Source organism: Podarcis muralis, chromosome 14 (assembly GCF_964188315.1).
Source record: "Podarcis muralis chromosome 14, rPodMur119.hap1.1, whole genome shotgun sequence".
In the NCBI taxonomy this organism is placed as follows: Eukaryota; Metazoa; Chordata; class Lepidosauria; order Squamata; family Lacertidae; genus Podarcis; species Podarcis muralis.
In genome coordinates, this window is record NC_135668.1 from 42,462,010 (window position 1) to 42,478,235 (window position 16,226).

General features: G+C 42.0%; 1 protein-coding gene across 1 annotated transcript in view; it reads right to left on the bottom strand.

Annotated features, from left to right (window-relative positions):
• The window catches only part of DNAH3 (dynein axonemal heavy chain 3), an 83,918-nt gene that overhangs the window by 48,514 nt on the left and 19,178 nt on the right, over positions 1 to 16,226 (bottom strand). The window contains exons 10-24 of the mRNA XM_077918533.1: positions 15,430 to 15,609; positions 14,442 to 14,578; positions 13,882 to 13,987; positions 12,970 to 13,148; positions 12,355 to 12,539; positions 11,638 to 11,761; positions 11,063 to 11,216; positions 9,820 to 9,964; positions 9,136 to 9,347; positions 8,385 to 8,476; positions 6,627 to 6,741; positions 5,408 to 5,524; positions 3,741 to 3,920; positions 2,840 to 2,976; positions 1,079 to 1,280 (exon numbers count right to left, since the gene is read on the bottom strand). Of these exons, the coding sequence (XP_077774659.1) occupies positions 1,079 to 1,280; positions 2,840 to 2,976; positions 3,741 to 3,920; positions 5,408 to 5,524; positions 6,627 to 6,741; positions 8,385 to 8,476; positions 9,136 to 9,347; positions 9,820 to 9,964; positions 11,063 to 11,216; positions 11,638 to 11,761; positions 12,355 to 12,539; positions 12,970 to 13,148; positions 13,882 to 13,987; positions 14,442 to 14,578; positions 15,430 to 15,609 (2,265 nt within the window). The remainder of the gene's footprint in view (positions 1 to 1,078; positions 1,281 to 2,839; positions 2,977 to 3,740; positions 3,921 to 5,407; positions 5,525 to 6,626; positions 6,742 to 8,384; positions 8,477 to 9,135; positions 9,348 to 9,819; positions 9,965 to 11,062; positions 11,217 to 11,637; positions 11,762 to 12,354; positions 12,540 to 12,969; positions 13,149 to 13,881; positions 13,988 to 14,441; positions 14,579 to 15,429; positions 15,610 to 16,226) is intronic.

A 16,226-nucleotide genomic window follows, 5' to 3' on the forward strand; every position in this document is an offset into this window, starting at 1 on the left:
GAATCTATGCTTCTAGGCAATATATATGTGACATATTATATGTTGTACAGGTCAGAGCCCAGCCTGGAGGTACCTCATCTGAGGAAGAGGAGTGGGACTATGCAGAGACCTCCAGAGCCTGCTATCACAATCTATCAGCCTGAGACACTGAGCACCAAATACATCTTACTCATCTCCCCCAAGGTCCCACACACCAAGCTTGGACACCTTGGTCCCAGGCTCTCCCCTTTCACCTCCAGTTTTCACCCCCCTGGAGCAGAGATGGCATTAGTCCCAGCAAGGTAGTCCAGCACCAGCGGAACAGCCCTTGCCTGCTTTGCCACTAGGGATACTTGGGAGGAGGGAATAGCCACAGAAGGACCAGGTGTGCACTGGGACACAGCAGATGACCAGGAAGGGTGAGGAGTCTCCCCTGAGCCTCTCCTGGAATACAGCTTCCTACTGCACTCGCATGGGCAGCTTCAACTCTGCCTAGGAACGGCTGAATTGATTTTGGTTTCTGTTTCCCATTTTCCTTGTCTTCAGTTCTCCACATTTCATGTCAGTTGGCAAATTTGTTTTTGTTTAAGTTGTCATTAAAATTTGTTAAGCATTTTAATGAGAATTTCTACTAATGAGAACATTCTTCAATGGAATTTTGCCCAACAAACACATTTCCACAAACAAGTCACCCTAATAAAATGTATTTCCACCCACTAATATATGCATTTCTTTGCATTTTACCTAACATATGCATATTTGTACACATTACTTGATTGAAGAACTGCACAGCAAAATTCAGATAAATGCTAGTTTAGAAGGGTGGCTATGATTCAGTTTGCTTATTGTTTCAGAAAGTATGAATTATGTAGGTTCACTTTAAAATGCAAACTGAATAGAGTTTCTTTCCCATTCCTAGTCCTGGTTTGCCCTGCTCCAAGATAAAGAGAATTGATGGTGGACAAAAGGATTACTTTTCAATGCTCTTCACTTTTTCATCTAAAAACTGGCATCTTCCATTGAGCTTATTCCCCAATAAGCACATTGCTACGGCCAAGCTATCAAACAGAAAAACAAGAAAATTCTATGCAAAGGTTACTTTGGCTTGTGCTGGGTAGATTGTCTTGATAAAAGGTACAATTTCCTTCTCTGAGCTGATCATGCCTATAATCTCCATGTTCTCCGTAAAGTCTAGTTTTGCGATTCCCTCAAAGCACTTTTTCAAGTGTGGCTGCACTCGGAGAGGATCTTTGGTTTCGGACAAAATCTCCAGCAACTCATCATTAGAAAGGAAGAAGAATCTGTTCAAAATAGGGTTGTTGTTTTTAACATCCACGCATTAATTTTCATGACACAGAAGTCACACAGTTTGGTGGTCATCACTTCATTGACCCCTGACCTAAATGGGGAGGGGCCACCGCTCAGCAGAATAGCATCTAGGCCAAATACTGTACAGGGAGTCCCAGCTCCCATGTCTGCTCCTTCAGTTAAAAGAATGTCAGCTGGTAGGTCAGAGGTGTGGAGCTTTTTTTCAACCAAAGGGCTGCATTCTCTTCTAGGCAACCTTGGGGGATGGGGATGTGCCAATGGTGGGTGAGGCAAAACAACTCATGCAAATGTTACCTTAGTGCAAAAGGATAGTTTCTACACACTCTCATAGACCCATCTCTGTCTTCCATCTAGGCAAGAGGCATTCTCAGAGTTCAATAATACTTTGCAGCCAGACAAAAACACTCAATGAGAGTGGGAAGATGGCTAATTAGAGCTGGAGCTGGGAAGAGGGTGTGTGGCCTGGGGTAAGTCTTAAGAACAGAGAAGCTTAGCTCTTGTGTGACAATAAGCTTAGCAAATGTGTAAGTAGCATCTTACTACAACTCAAAAGCCAGAGACGATTTCTGCATCTCCTCTTGATTTTTATGACCGCTGTTTGCCCCCTAAGGTCCTTATCTGGCCAAATTTATCACAGCACCACTACTCAGAAGGAAATGCAACCATGTTTGAGAGGGTATTGTACAAGTGGAAGGAAAAGGAAAGTAAGGCAGGAATGACCAAGGCTTTAAAAATTATGTATGTCATATAGAAAGTGTGTAGAGAGGAGTTTTCTTCCCTCCCTAATACTAGAACCCAGGGTCATTCAGTGTAGCTCACTGATCAGAGATATGTGACAGAGGAAAGGAAGTACCCCATCATGCAGCACACAACTAAACTATGGAATTTGCTGCAACAAGATGTGGCAATGGCCACAACTTAGTTTTAAAGGGGGAATTATTCAAATTCATGGATGATAAGAAGGCAATCAGTTGCTACTGGCCATGGTGGGTGTATGTTATGTCCATGATCAGAGGGACCAGGCCTCTGAAAACCAGTTGCTGGAGAACAACAGCTGAAGACAGTATTATCCCTGTGGTTTCCTTGTAGGCTTCCCAAGAGGCATCAGGTTGGCTGCTGTGGAAATTAGGATGCTGGACTAGATAGGCCTTTGGACGGATCCAGTAGGGCTCTGCTTGTTTAAATCTGGTTAATTTGACTGCTCAGTGTAATGTCTATGGCAGATCCATTCCTTCATCCAGACCACCATTCCAGAATACTCTGGCCTAAGCATAGACTAGTCTACTTCAGGACTCAAGAAATAATTCTGGAAGGAGACCACCAGCCTGTTTGCAACAGTGAGCAAGGAAAGCTCCCTGAAATAAGCCTCTTCGTTTAATAGCCATAACCTCAGTCCAGCTTCTTGTTTCTAAGAGTCCCAGGCCTCTGAACTCAATGCTTCCTGTGTAGTCAATGTGCCATGTGTATCCACAAATCTAATTTCTCAATGAGAATCGATTTGCTTTAAATTGAAACTTGTTAATGAGCCCACCTTGGGAAAAATAACCTTTTCTTTTCCAAGTAAGTATTCAGACCCTTCTGGATGTCTTCTAAAAGCATATTTGCTTCTTGAAGTCTGTCCAACATCTTTGGCTGCTCAGTGGCGATCAGGACTCTGGTGTCTTTCACCTATTTTTTTTTAAAAAAGCATACAATAGTAAAGAAGCTGAGCCCCCCACAGGCTCCTCATCCTTGATACAAAGCATCATTTGCAGCTAGGTCTCAATCAGAACAAGTTTAGCACACCTAGTGATTTGCCCATAGTTCTACAAGATTTGTAGTTGACCATCTCGATTCTCTTGCATTTTGGGCCCATACTGACTTCCTGTGTTTGCCTGCCGGTATCTTACTGGACGGTTCTCTTTGAACCTGGTTCCTGCTACCACTGGCTGGACTACTTATCTTTCAGGATGTTTGTGGGCTCTGTCAGTTCAAAACAGGACACTCACCTTGGAAGGGAGAAGACTGCCTGCCATGTTGATAGCCTTGCCAAGGCTCACTTAAACTACTCTATGAGACAGATTAGACTGAGCAGAAGTGACTCGAGAGTAAACTTTGGAGCTGAGCAAGGGATGTGAATCCAGTCTCTATGCAACACTAGAACGGTGCTATATCACACAGCTGCTACTGTACTAAACAGGTATAGTATGCTGTGTAAGAACCCCCAACCATTTTGTCTGCTAAAGCCCAACCACCGTTGGTGAGCAACAACCTGGCTCAAAACTATTGCAATCTTTCTTTTACAGGGAAAGTGAAATGCTCTATGCATGAACACCCCCCCCCCCCAAGTGATATGTTCGTCCTGTAGGGGGTTGGACTAGATGACACTGTGGGTCCCTTCCGCCTATACAATTTTTGTGTGTGCAAAATCCCAAGTGCAACTGTCTACTTACTGCTTGCACCATGATGTCCTTCCAGTACATGTCCACTATTCCAAACTTCCTCCCCTCCTCTGGCATTTGAGCAATAATGTCTTCAGAGCTGAATATGGGTTCCAGATAAAGCCACGTTGCCTGGCATTTTAACCAATTGTCTAAAATTTCCTGCATCAGAACAAGCTTCTCCTCCCACCTCTGTAAAGAGATCAATGTAAAGGTCTTCAAGGCACTATTTATAATTCTCACTCAGCAGACTTGAGGCAACATTAAATAACAGGCTTCATTCCCCCTCCCTCCTTTCATCTCTCCTGTTGTATCAGTGTACCTACAAAACTGCACGCTGTTTTAACAATCCTCCCCTCCCCAAACTGATTAACAGTGCTTCTCAAACTTGTTTTTCAAATATCATTTGGAAACAGCTTTTTTTTCTATAAAGGAACAACCACCCTCCCTAAAAATAGGTTTATAAAGTGGACCCTCAGCAATGACATTTGAGAATGTGTCCTTGCTAAAGATGTCTGTTTAAACAGAAACCCATTTTTTTCTATATTTGCAATTTTTTTATAGGGATATAAGATTCCAATTTATCTCTCCAGTAAACCAATCCCCAGAACTACTGTTTGGAAGTTGTGAAAGCCTTTCATAAGTTGCAGTGCCAGATTTGTATTTTGCAGACTACCTATCCTGTTCACACACAGGGTGAATCTCAGCTGGAAAGATAGGAACAAAGCAATTCTGGAGAAGGAAAGAGAGAGATCTTGTGTTAAGGGCAAGGAAGCACTAACAAGCTGTCAGAGTTAAAGGTAATGCTTCAGCCCATGATCAAATATTAATAGGAAAAGCCCTTTGGACTCTTGGTTGGAGCAGCCCTTTGACAATCCACTATTTTTTGCTCCTCCTTTCATCAGTAAGTCACACTGGGAGGCCTCAAATTCAACCAAGCACATAAATCACACTAAACAGCAGGGAAAATCGCCAAAAACAATACTCAAAATTGTGTGGATTTCATAAATGTCAAGCGGCTACAGACAGGTTCTGTAATGCAGGTACCAGAGTACAGTTGCAGAGTGGTAGTCAGTTAAGTTTTACTCAAAATAGACCTGTTAAAATTATACTCATTATTTTCAGCGGGTCTTCTCTGAATACCTCAAGCTGCAATTCTAACCCTGTCTATTCAGAAGTAAGTCCTACTGAATTCAGTGGGGTTTACTCCCAGATAAATGGGGCTAGGCTTACAGCCGGACATACCAACTAACAGACTTTCTAAATGTGCTGACTGCATAACAAAGAATGTTACAGATTTGTGCTTTCTGCTAAAACATCTGATAACTAGCCTTGTTTGGGATAATGTTTTTAAAAAGCACAGAGTCGTATACAGGTATATTGCAGCAGGAACAGGGGTGTGTTATACAGTTCACCAGTGTGATCTATTATATCCGATGTTGCTGAGCCAGAACTCCCATCATCCCTGACCACTAGCCATGTTGGCTGGGGCTGATGGGAGCTGTACTTCAGTAACATTTGGAGGGCCACAGATTCTCCACCCTGGCTTTAGATGTACTGTAGAATGCAGATTCCTGCGTCCCATCTTCCCAATAAGCAAGCTGCTCACCCCATCCGAATTCATCCTAACGCATTGCATGGAGGCACACAGAAACACAGACAACCCTGTTTCTCCTTACCCGGCATTCACCCTCTATCGGTTTGATGAATGGAGAACCACACATTGTCTGGGTCTTGACAATGTGATCATCCAGCAGAAGCTGGATGTCATCGATTGCAGACAGAATACTGGTGTCCTGCAAAGAAGCCACACTTAGTTGAGGTAACTTATTTAAAACCCCATTATCACTGTGTTATGCACAAGTGGGGCCTGTAGCAATATGTTGTTCCTGGACACACCTTGAAGCACTCCACTCCCTCTTTTCTACTCCTAGTTTGAATACCAGTTGCTGGGAATCACCAGTGAATGCTGTTGAGGTCCTGGTTTTGGTCTTCCCATTGGGGCATCTGGTTGGCCCCTTTGAGAACAGGATACTGCCTTGGTAGAGCATTGGCCTGATCCAGCAGGTTCTTCCAATGTTCTTATGACTATATAAGCAATCACACCCACAGCCTGAACATCAGAAATAGATGGAATGATTATACACAAAATCCTATTCTTCCTCTTGCTGCCAGGTTTACAATTTTTGTGTCATCACATGTGGGTAACCTTTTCTTTCCCCATGTACCGTATATTACAGGAATGCATGGTGCTGGGGTTGAGAATCTCCAGCCAATACAAACAGTAATAGGCATACAAATAGCAGCCTCTGTATTCAGTGCTGCTACATGGAAGTGGTTATCACAAACCAACCAACCAACCAACCAAAACATGATCTTGGGGCATATCTTGCTCCCAAAGGCACTATAGTCAGACTGGCAATGGGCAGCAGCCTCAGGTGATTGAGGAGCCAGCAGTGAGCCAGGCCAATGGTCAGAACTAATTAGTAATGCAGGACTGAAGGACAAGCCAGGGACTAAAGAGCAAGCCAGGACTGGAGGACAAACCAAGAAGCAGGACTGAAGAACAAGCCAGGTGCCAGGGCCAAAGAATACAGTTACATGCCAGTGGTCAGGAAGACCTTGTGGTTCAGTCAAGACTCAGCTGGAAAAGGAAGCCCTTTTAGATTCCTTCTTGCCCATGAAGACCTGGTGGCCAGCTTGGGTGGGTGCAGTCTAAGGAAGCTGCCACCTTCACTTCACTGGTTCATCACTGGAGCAGCAACACACAGATTCCAGCAGCTCTCGACAGCTGCCATTCAACCAGAAACAAACCCACTGATCCTCAGTAAAGTAACATAACTGAGAAAATAACTATTGTCCCAAGCACAGTTGCTTGATCGCAGAAAATGTACTCACTGTGTCCCTGTATTTTACAAAAGTGAAACAGATATTTGCCCATTCCGATTTCATTTTCTCCATGTTTTTCTCTAGGGAGTACTCCTTGCTAGCTGCTGCTCCAATAGGCTCTAGCCTAAAAGAAAATGGGAAATAAAGCAAAGATGTGAGTTTAATATTGGTTTACTCAGTAAAAGCTGCAATTATCTAAAGCCTGGGTGGGGAACCTTTGCTCTTCTAGATGTCACTGAACTACATGGCCCGCCCCCATCAGTGACCAAGTAGGCTGATTGGGAATTGAAGTCTGGAGGGATTTTAATTGACTTAGAGACTCTCATTGTGAGAGTGTGAAGCTGGTTTGAGAAACAACAGAACAGCAGAGCTTTATAACAAAGCACAGGATGCAAATGTATTTTGGATCATGTTGTATGAAGATGGATTAAAAATCCAGCACTGGAATTACAGTGAGTCCACAGCAAATGGAGGTGTGTCCAGAGAAAGCTGTTTTCTGGAGAAGCTTTCACCACAGAGAGCTCTCCATGGTCCTGACCCTCAGTTCAAGGGGGGGAAAAGGGAAATAGCACTTTAAATTGGTGGTTTTCAACCTTTTTGGGTCCATGGCTCTCTTGACCAACTACATTCTTTCTGCGGCATCCCTGTGGGGCCCAGGGGCCTAGTTATGCACCACTTGCCTGCAGAGCTGGCAGGCCCTCACCCCTTTTCAAACACCCTCCCTTTTGGAGTGTTTCCTCAGCCTTCATCTTCTCCCCTCTCCTTTGGAGTCCTCTGGGTAGCCGCAGCTGTTGCCCCTGGTCTCTGAGCTCCGCCCTCCCTTGCTCCAAAGAGAGGTGCCTCCTCGCACTGCCCCACAGGGGCGTGGGAAGCACCCCCTGGCCAGCCCCAGAGGCACCAATTGCCTGGGGAGCTTGCAGCCAGGGCTCCTACAACAAACAGCCATGCAAGCCTTTGGGGGGCAAAGACCCAAGAGACCATAGGAGGCGGGAGGGAAGAAAAGAGGGACAGAGGCCAGTGTTGCCTGCCGCACCCCTGACCATCATTCAAGGCACCCCAGGGTGCCATGGCACACTGGTTGAAAACCAGTATCATCAGCAAACTTGACTACCTCACTGCTCACTCCCAAGAAAAAAGAATGGAAGATTCTGGTGCTGGGAAAAGTTTTCTCTTTCTTTGCCTGACCTACACCTTCCCACACTTGGCTCCTGCTTGAAATAGGGGGTTAATGGGCAAACTATGCAAGACATTATATGCATTTCTGCATTTCAAGTGCATGGGGTTTTTTAAAGGTGCAAATAGTAAGCAACCCTACACATGAGGCCCAGTTCAACAGGACTTACTCCCAAGCAAGAGTGCATAGGATTGAACCCTTAAGCTACAATCCCAAACACACTTACTAATGACACAGTGGGGCTCATTTCTAAGTAAACATACAACAGAACCATGCTGTTAGGCTTTGAGTGCATTTTTTTAGCACAGATGCACACATGTGGGAGCACAATGGGCACAAGAATTCCATGAACTTAGCTCCTCATTGTTCTGGAGCAAGACAAGATGTCTCCCCACATACATTTTTTACTGAAAAGTTCTGATTCGATTCTAAAGAGTTTCCTAATATTCCACAAAAAAATAACTGGGGCAGTGAGCAAAATTGCAAGGTTTTAAACAGTTTCAGGAAATATCAACTAGAAATCAAACTCTAATGTTGTTAATGCATGCAACAAATATTAACCAGATTAAAAGATCTGGGTGTTATTTTCTTACTTATCAATGTATTTTGATAGACCATATTCCAACATGTTCATGAGTGATGTAGTTTCATCAGGTCTTATCTCATATCCAACTATTTCACTTATCTGGGGGGAAAATGGACAAAACACAGAAAAAGGGTTTGTACGGGCATGGCAATACTGGTCCATCTTATGGGCCTGTTGTAAGAATTACTGAAATGCTTACATGAAACACTACTCTCCATATCCGTAACTAAATCTAAATCATAACTGCAGTGAAAAGGACACATGCCAACAACATGTGTGTTGTATACTACAATGTCCTTTTTTGGGGATTACAGACTTCATTAGCTTAGCTAATTGTTTCCCATAAAAAATCCCAAAGCAAAAGACCCCCAACTTGGTGAGGCTTATGGAACCTTTCGTGTCATCAGCCCTGTCCTGTAGAATGCATCATGACCCCTGTTAAAGGTCTACACTACACTACACTACACTACACTACAGTTGGCTAATGTGCGTGACATTAATGATAACAATGACACATTCCCTCTGCTCAATCATGTCCATGCCATTTCGGGCATTTGAAGGGGCCTTGGTTTTTGTTTTTTTTAAAAAAGAATAACTTCTTATGAGAGTGACATAAGAAATTCACACTAAAATGCTGATCAGTTTTCACAAGGGCTTCATAATATGCAATCTGATGTGCAAATGTGCAGTACTGAAGCCAGGACTGGGAATATGAGAAACAGAGAGAAACCATAATCGACAGACTTCCCCATCGCTACCTGTTCCCAATGCCTATCCTTCATCCCTCGATTGCAGGCAATAGAGAGGACAGGAAGATGTTGCTTGAACTTGTCGATCTTAAATTTCACATTCTCCGCTAAACGCTTTGGTCCAGGTTGATCTACTAAGGTCTTTGTCAGTTTGTACATTGTCCGCCACATGGTGGCAACATCTTCACTGATTTCCTCAGCGTTCAGCGGCAGGAGAGGTCCTGCATGTGAAAAAGCAAACAAGCATTTTGTAAATCTCAAAACCCAAGTTTTCTCTGCAAATATTTACTGGCAGGTATTGAAGGCACTGTAACAAAACCAAAGCCAAAATCAATAACTCCTAGTTAAATACCAAAAGCACTGCCTTAAATAATACATGCCCATGCAAGAATATCTCAGGCTCAGAGATATTCTGCCTCAACAGGTACTGTACACATAGCTGCAGAGAAAAGAAAATGGGAGATTACTTTCTAACAAATGAATATCTGGGTGAGGGCAATTTCATTTTAGAAGTGCCTTCAGATGATATTATTATTATTATTATTATTATTATTATTATTATTATTAAATCTTCTGCTTTCTGGGAAGGGAGCACACATTTTATTTTCTCTTGTAAAGATCAGTAAACATAATTTTTTTGAAGACACACAACTCAGTTGCAAGCAACTTATCTTCGTGCATGAAAAACCTCACCATTCATCCATTCCTCAGACTTCGTATGGAAGTTGTAAGCAGTCACCCAAAGCTGTTCAAAAGGTATTTTGTTTGTGATGATAGTCTGCAGCAGTGGAAACTGGCTTTTCTCTCGTTCCAGTAGCTCCTCTTCCTTATTAATAGCCTGTAACACACACATACACACACATTATTTTAATGATTTGGTGCAGAGCTCTTGGTGTATGTGTGTTTTCAATCCAGCATTACAAAAAGAGCTAAAACAATTTCTTTAGAGAAGGGGGAAATTCAGATCTAAGTCCCCCACATCATTTCCTTATCAAAATTTGCTACAACATGGTCTGTGCATGCAGAAGAACACTAGAACTCAGGGATATCCAATGCAGCTGAATGTTGGAAGATTCAAGAGAGATAAAAGAAAGCACATCTTCATGCAGTGCATAAACTATGAGACTCACACCAACAGGAGGCAGTGCTGGCTACCAGCTTGGGTGATTTTAAAGGATTGGACAAATTTGTGAAGGAGAAGGCTATCAGTGGCTACTAGCCACAATAGTTATGCTTTGCCTCCTCAGCCAGAGGCAGTAATGCTTCTGCATACTAGCCACTGGGGATCACAAGTGGGGGGAGTGCTCTTGCACTCATGTATTGCAAGGGGGGCTTTTCCCACAGGCATCTGGGTGGCCGCTGTGTGACTAAGATGCTGGACTAGATGGACCATTGGCCTAATCTAGCAGGTTCTTCTTAAGTTCCCCTCCCTCTGTTGCTTCACTTGGGTTGAAGTGTGAGCTCCTCAAGACAGAGACCTGCCCTCTTGCACTTTGTTTAGTGCCACAAACTTTTTTTTTTGCAATGATAAATATTACTACTGTAAATAATAAAACTATTCAAAGCTGGTTGCTGTGAACACAATTGTGTTCCAGAAAAGACCACTGTTCAACCATTCTCAGTACCCTAGCCTGCATAATTGTACTCACTATCAGACATATTCAGAATAGTAGAGCCACTGAAATTAATAGGCATGACTAGTTTAGGTCCAATTATTTTAATGGGTCTACTGTGAATAGTTGGATGCAAACCAGAGGAGCTCACTTCTGCATAGACATGCACAGGCTGGCACTTTAAAATAAATTAAGGCTGCAATCCTAACCTCACTTATCTGGCAGTAAGCCCCACTGAATTCAGTAGGACCTACTATGGAGCAGGTATGGTTAGGATTATGCTAAGGAAGCATTTGCAAATTTAAAGCTACGAAGAGACTAACTTCATATTCAGAAAGAGCAGCGTCCAAATTCTTAGACAACTCATTAAACTTTTCAACGTTGTTCTTCATTTCCTCCATGGTCATGACATCCTTCTTTCGGAAGCTTTCGACTTCTTTGTTATAATTTTCTAGAATAGCCTCGAATTCAGAGCACCTGGTTGTAAGCAAAGATAGCAAAGCATTCACTCATCTTATAGCTTGCTCCTCAATTAAAAACAAACAAACAAAAAAACCCAAAAAAATCAGTAAGTGAAGTGAAGAATGAAGTCACTTGGAGGTTTTGTTAGTCTGTTAAAGAAAAGTGGGATATAAAATGCCTAGATTGAATAAATAAACAATGGACCTTTAACTTAACTCTGCAAAGCAGAGGGTGAGCAACCTGGCTGCCGAATTCTACATCAGCTGAAGCTTCCAAACCGTCTTTAAAGGCAGCCCTATGTATAATGCATTGCAGTAATCTACTTGGCTCACTTTTCCCAATGGTAGGGCTACCAAGGCCCATCTTAATGGTTTGGGAAGGTTCAAATGGGAGGCAGCAGCTTCTGAGGCCACCTACTCCTAAGTTAGTAACTTACCTTTTGATGAGACAGAGCTCCACATGATCCCGTCTGTTCATCAGCTGATTCCTTGCGGTTTCAAAGATGACCTCAATCTCATCCGGCCAATGCAGAACAGTACTGTTCAGCTTTATATCATCACCTAGGAAAATGTTATACCTTAAATTAATCTGCACATCTGTTCTGCTGTGGCTATTCTTGCACTCCTTCATATGTCATTTTGTGATGATGCTGTGCTATAAAGCTAGCTCAAATAAACTTAAGTTGAAAGCCAACAAAATCTTTGACCAAGCTCTGGTTTTTAATGCAAGTATTTGTTTTTTATTTATTGCATTTCTATCCCACCTTCCTCTTTAAGGAGTTTGAGGTGGCATATATGATTATCCCCCTCCTCAATTAATCATAACAACAGCATTGTGAGGTACTGGCCCAAGGTCACCCAGTAAACTTCCTGGCTGAAGTGGAAAATTGAACTCTGGTCTTCCAGGTCCTAGACCAACACTCTACATTACACCACACTGGCTCTCATTAAAATGGCAGATTGAAAGCACCCTATTAGAATAGGCATCCTCCTTTCTCATATTCATAGGTGTATGTATCACTTAAAAACAAATAAAGGATCAATTAAAGCTCATGCAATTAATCAACTAAGATTTGTTTAGCTGGGTGACAGTCCTAAGACCAGCCCTTAGCCTGGATTCTTTCTTTGTTGTATTTTCCTTTTCAAAAACGTACAAGGAAGATCAGCGTAGTCCATCAGGAATTCCAGTCTGTAAATAGCTTCCCTGATTTCACGGCGCAACTTAAAGACAGTGACGTCACTGGATTTTTTCAAATAGGCCGTGGTGTCAACCAGCTCCTCAGTGGTCATAGGCACTTCACTGACTTTGTCTGCAATTATGCTGTACTGGTTGCAAATGCTACAGATGGAAACAGAAGAGGGACATGTTGTTAAACATCTATCACAATGAATGAATTTTTCTATGATATAGTGGTATATAAATATTTGCATAAACAAACAAACAAATGTGTTAGGCAAAGTGACATACAAAACTGCGTTACATCAGCCAGAATTTCTTGCAGGAGAGAGAGACAGGGAGAGAGAGAGAGAGAGAGAGAGAGAGAGAGAGAGAGAGAGAGAGAGAGAGAGATGCATTAAAATGTGTATATTAAGTGAAATCTGTACTAAAATGCTGGTCCATTATCATAAGGACTTCTTTAAAAATATAAGAAGGATCCACAATCTGTTGTGGCAATGTGGAGAACTGAACTTAAAAGGGGGGGGGGGGAGAAACCAAAATGAACAGACCCCCCCCCCATCATGGTCATGTCCCATTTATTTGCGCATACCTCTGGTTTACCTCCCTGTTTTCTTCCACTTGGAACTCAATCAGCCTGTCTTTCAGCTTCTGAGTCCGACAGCAAAGAGCCTCATTCAGCTTTAATGCGTCGAGGCAGAACAAGGCCAGAGGGACTGTGACGTGCAGAGACGCAATTTCTTTTTTCAGCTTCGTCAAACCATCAATCTTCTACATATGGATGACATTGCCATTGTTATATGGTGACAACAACAGTAACAACAATCACATTGTCTTAGGCTATTTCAGACATGTTGAAAAAGAGAAAAGAGTAGTCTACAAATGTGTTTCTTTTCTTTCTTTCTTTTAATTAGTTTTTATTAATGACTTTCTTGTGTAACAAACAAACAAAGAAAAGTACATACGGTGTCTTCACTTTCAATTTATAGTGTCTTTTTCACAATTCATTTACATTCAGTATGAGACACTGCTATCATATGCATTATGTGGTTGGGGAAAAGGAGAGAGGAGAGAGACGGGGGAGAGAAATGAGGGGAAATTTGATCTTTCATTTTATTGCATAGTGTTTGTGTAGGACACTCCCACTGCATGTGTTGATTTGTCTCTATAATGGGACATCCTCTCCAACACAAGGGCATTAAGTGTCTATTGCACTATCTATGCATCTTGTAGATACCTTTCTCAGGTCCCTTAGTACACTCATTCAGTCCATTGCAAAGAAACCCCATGGTGTTGCTGGTGCTCAAAAGCCATAAGCAAGGTTGTGCCTTTCCCCACAGGCCTGGCTTTCTGCACTCCTGATCTTGCTTGAAAGTGCTGATCCAGAAGTGCAGGTTGACCCCCTTGCAGAGTCATGCCCTTCAAATGAAAAGCTCTCCAGGATAAAGAAACTGCAATGGCTTACATTTGTAATTTAGCTTTTAGTTATGCTATAAGTCATTACCTCCACAAAATCATCCAGATCATGTCTTTTGCTTAAAAACTCAGTCACGTCATTTTCTGCATTGTTATTCAAGAGATCGCTGTACTTCTCGTACACGCTTAAGTATCTTAAACACAAGGGGGGAAAGATAAAAGAAACATAAATTCTCCAGAACAGGATCAATGGTAATGAATATATGTTTTTTAATGTACTTTTATGCCATCATGGAATTCAAAGTGGCATAAATGTGGTTCCCAAGCAGTCACACATTCAGGCACTGACCAGACCCAGATCTGATTTGCTTCAGCAAAATGGTGACCTCATGTGCCTTCAGACCAGTATGAATAACTACGGTATATTTCATGATAATTTTCTCCAAAGCCAATTCCATTGTTGAGACAAAAAATGAAAGAACGTAATGTCTGGGAAATCTACTATACATTTTGTAAAGTTGTTCAGGTTTTTCCCTGCTCAATATGCATTTGGATGCTTCTTAAGATATTGAGGCCAGATTTGGGTGCCCGAAATCAAGGAGCAGGTTTTCAACTATATGATCAAGAAAACTACCAGGGTATGCTTACTTTCGCGGACCAACAAGATTGTGATTAAATATCTCAGCAGTTTTGTTCACATATTCTGAAACTAATGATTCATCTGCTTGGACAGTACGAAGAATTAGGTCATCCCCTTTTAATTCTGGGAATAGTTTAACTTGTACCTAGAAAGAGGAAGAAGGAACCATAGTGAGCAGAAAGGGATAAACATTGTACGAAGGCATTATAGAGAAAATGCTTGTTTCTTGACTTACAGGTTGCTATTGCTGTTGGTTTTTAAAAGTGAGCGATTTTACCCTGCCTAAAATTTGGGGAATTACACTATAGATTTTTGGCTCCTATAAATCCTAGAATTCATTTGATACGCTACTGTAAATGATTAAACAATAGCACAATCATATGAAAGCATATTAGAAACTAAGTTACTGTTGTTGTTGTTGTTGTTGTTGTTGTTGTTGTTGTTGTTGTTGTTGTTGTTATATATTTAGTTATACCCAGCCGTTTCCCCTGATGGGACCCAAGGTGGCTTACAGATAAAAACAAGAATTGCTAAAAACATAGAAAAAAACCCATCATTTAAAAACAAACATTGGTAGAATTAAAAACAGTATACACATATAAAAACTGTTTAAAACATACAAATAATTACAATAAAAACAGCGCAGCACCTGGCCTTTCATTAATAGCAGTCACACATAATGCTTAGCTGTAGTAAACTATAGTACTGAGCTATAGTAAACATTAACCAACCATGGCTTATGAGCGTGGTTTGTTCATGAATAAAAAAACCATGGCTAAGGTGCTGGGCCAAATTCAAATGGTCAAATTAAAGCATGGCTTAGCATTACATGCACCTACGCCACTGTTTTCAATTAGGCTTCGCATAAGATTGCAGCTGAAGTCTGTAATCCTATGTACCATACCTTTACCTGGGAGAAAGTCCTACTGAACATAATATAGCTTACTTCTGAGCAAACATGGACATGATTTTGATCTTAATTTTACTTTTACATACCTTTGGAAGACCCTCAGAATTTTTCAGAACCTCCATGAAGCAGTGATACAGTAAATCCCAACAAGCTTCCACATCTGGCTCAAATATAATATCAGGCTCCTGCACTTCCAGTTTGATGACCAACATTTGTGGTATGAAGAATTGCATTTCATGATAAGTTTCTCCAAAGTCATTTCCGTCCTCAAGACAGAGAATGAAAGCATGTTACATCTAGGGAATCTTCTTCTGCTATATATTTGGAAAGTTGTCTGTCTGTCTTTCTGTCTGTCTGTCTGTCTGCCTGCCTGCCTGTCCATCTGTTCCCTATGCATGCAGAAACCTCTGAAGATATTATCACCCAATATGAAAACCCATCCTTCCAGAGAAGGATATATTTGGATACCATCAGATGCCATTCTGAATCAAGATGATGGACTGAACCTTTCCAAACTAGACGAAAGTTAACCAAATTTGGCAGGATTGTATATTATTATTCATCCAACAGCAATAGAACGAAAATACTAGGGCTGTCCAATGGAGTCTGGCGAAGCCTAAAACTTGAAGCAAATTGGGTCAATCCAAACAGAACCAGACCAGCCAATCCAGGGCTGTCAATATAGGTGATGGGGGGTGGGGAGGCGAGGTTAGAAGGAAAGGCAGGAAGCCTCTACTGAGAGCAACCTGAGGCTCTTTGCAAGAGGGCTTTCAAACAGCCCTGTACTGAAATTTGGTTTAACCAACCTGTTCCAAACAGGGGAACATGCACACAGCCCAATTGAGCAGCACTAAACTCTCAGCTCACCAGCTGGTGTGTGGAG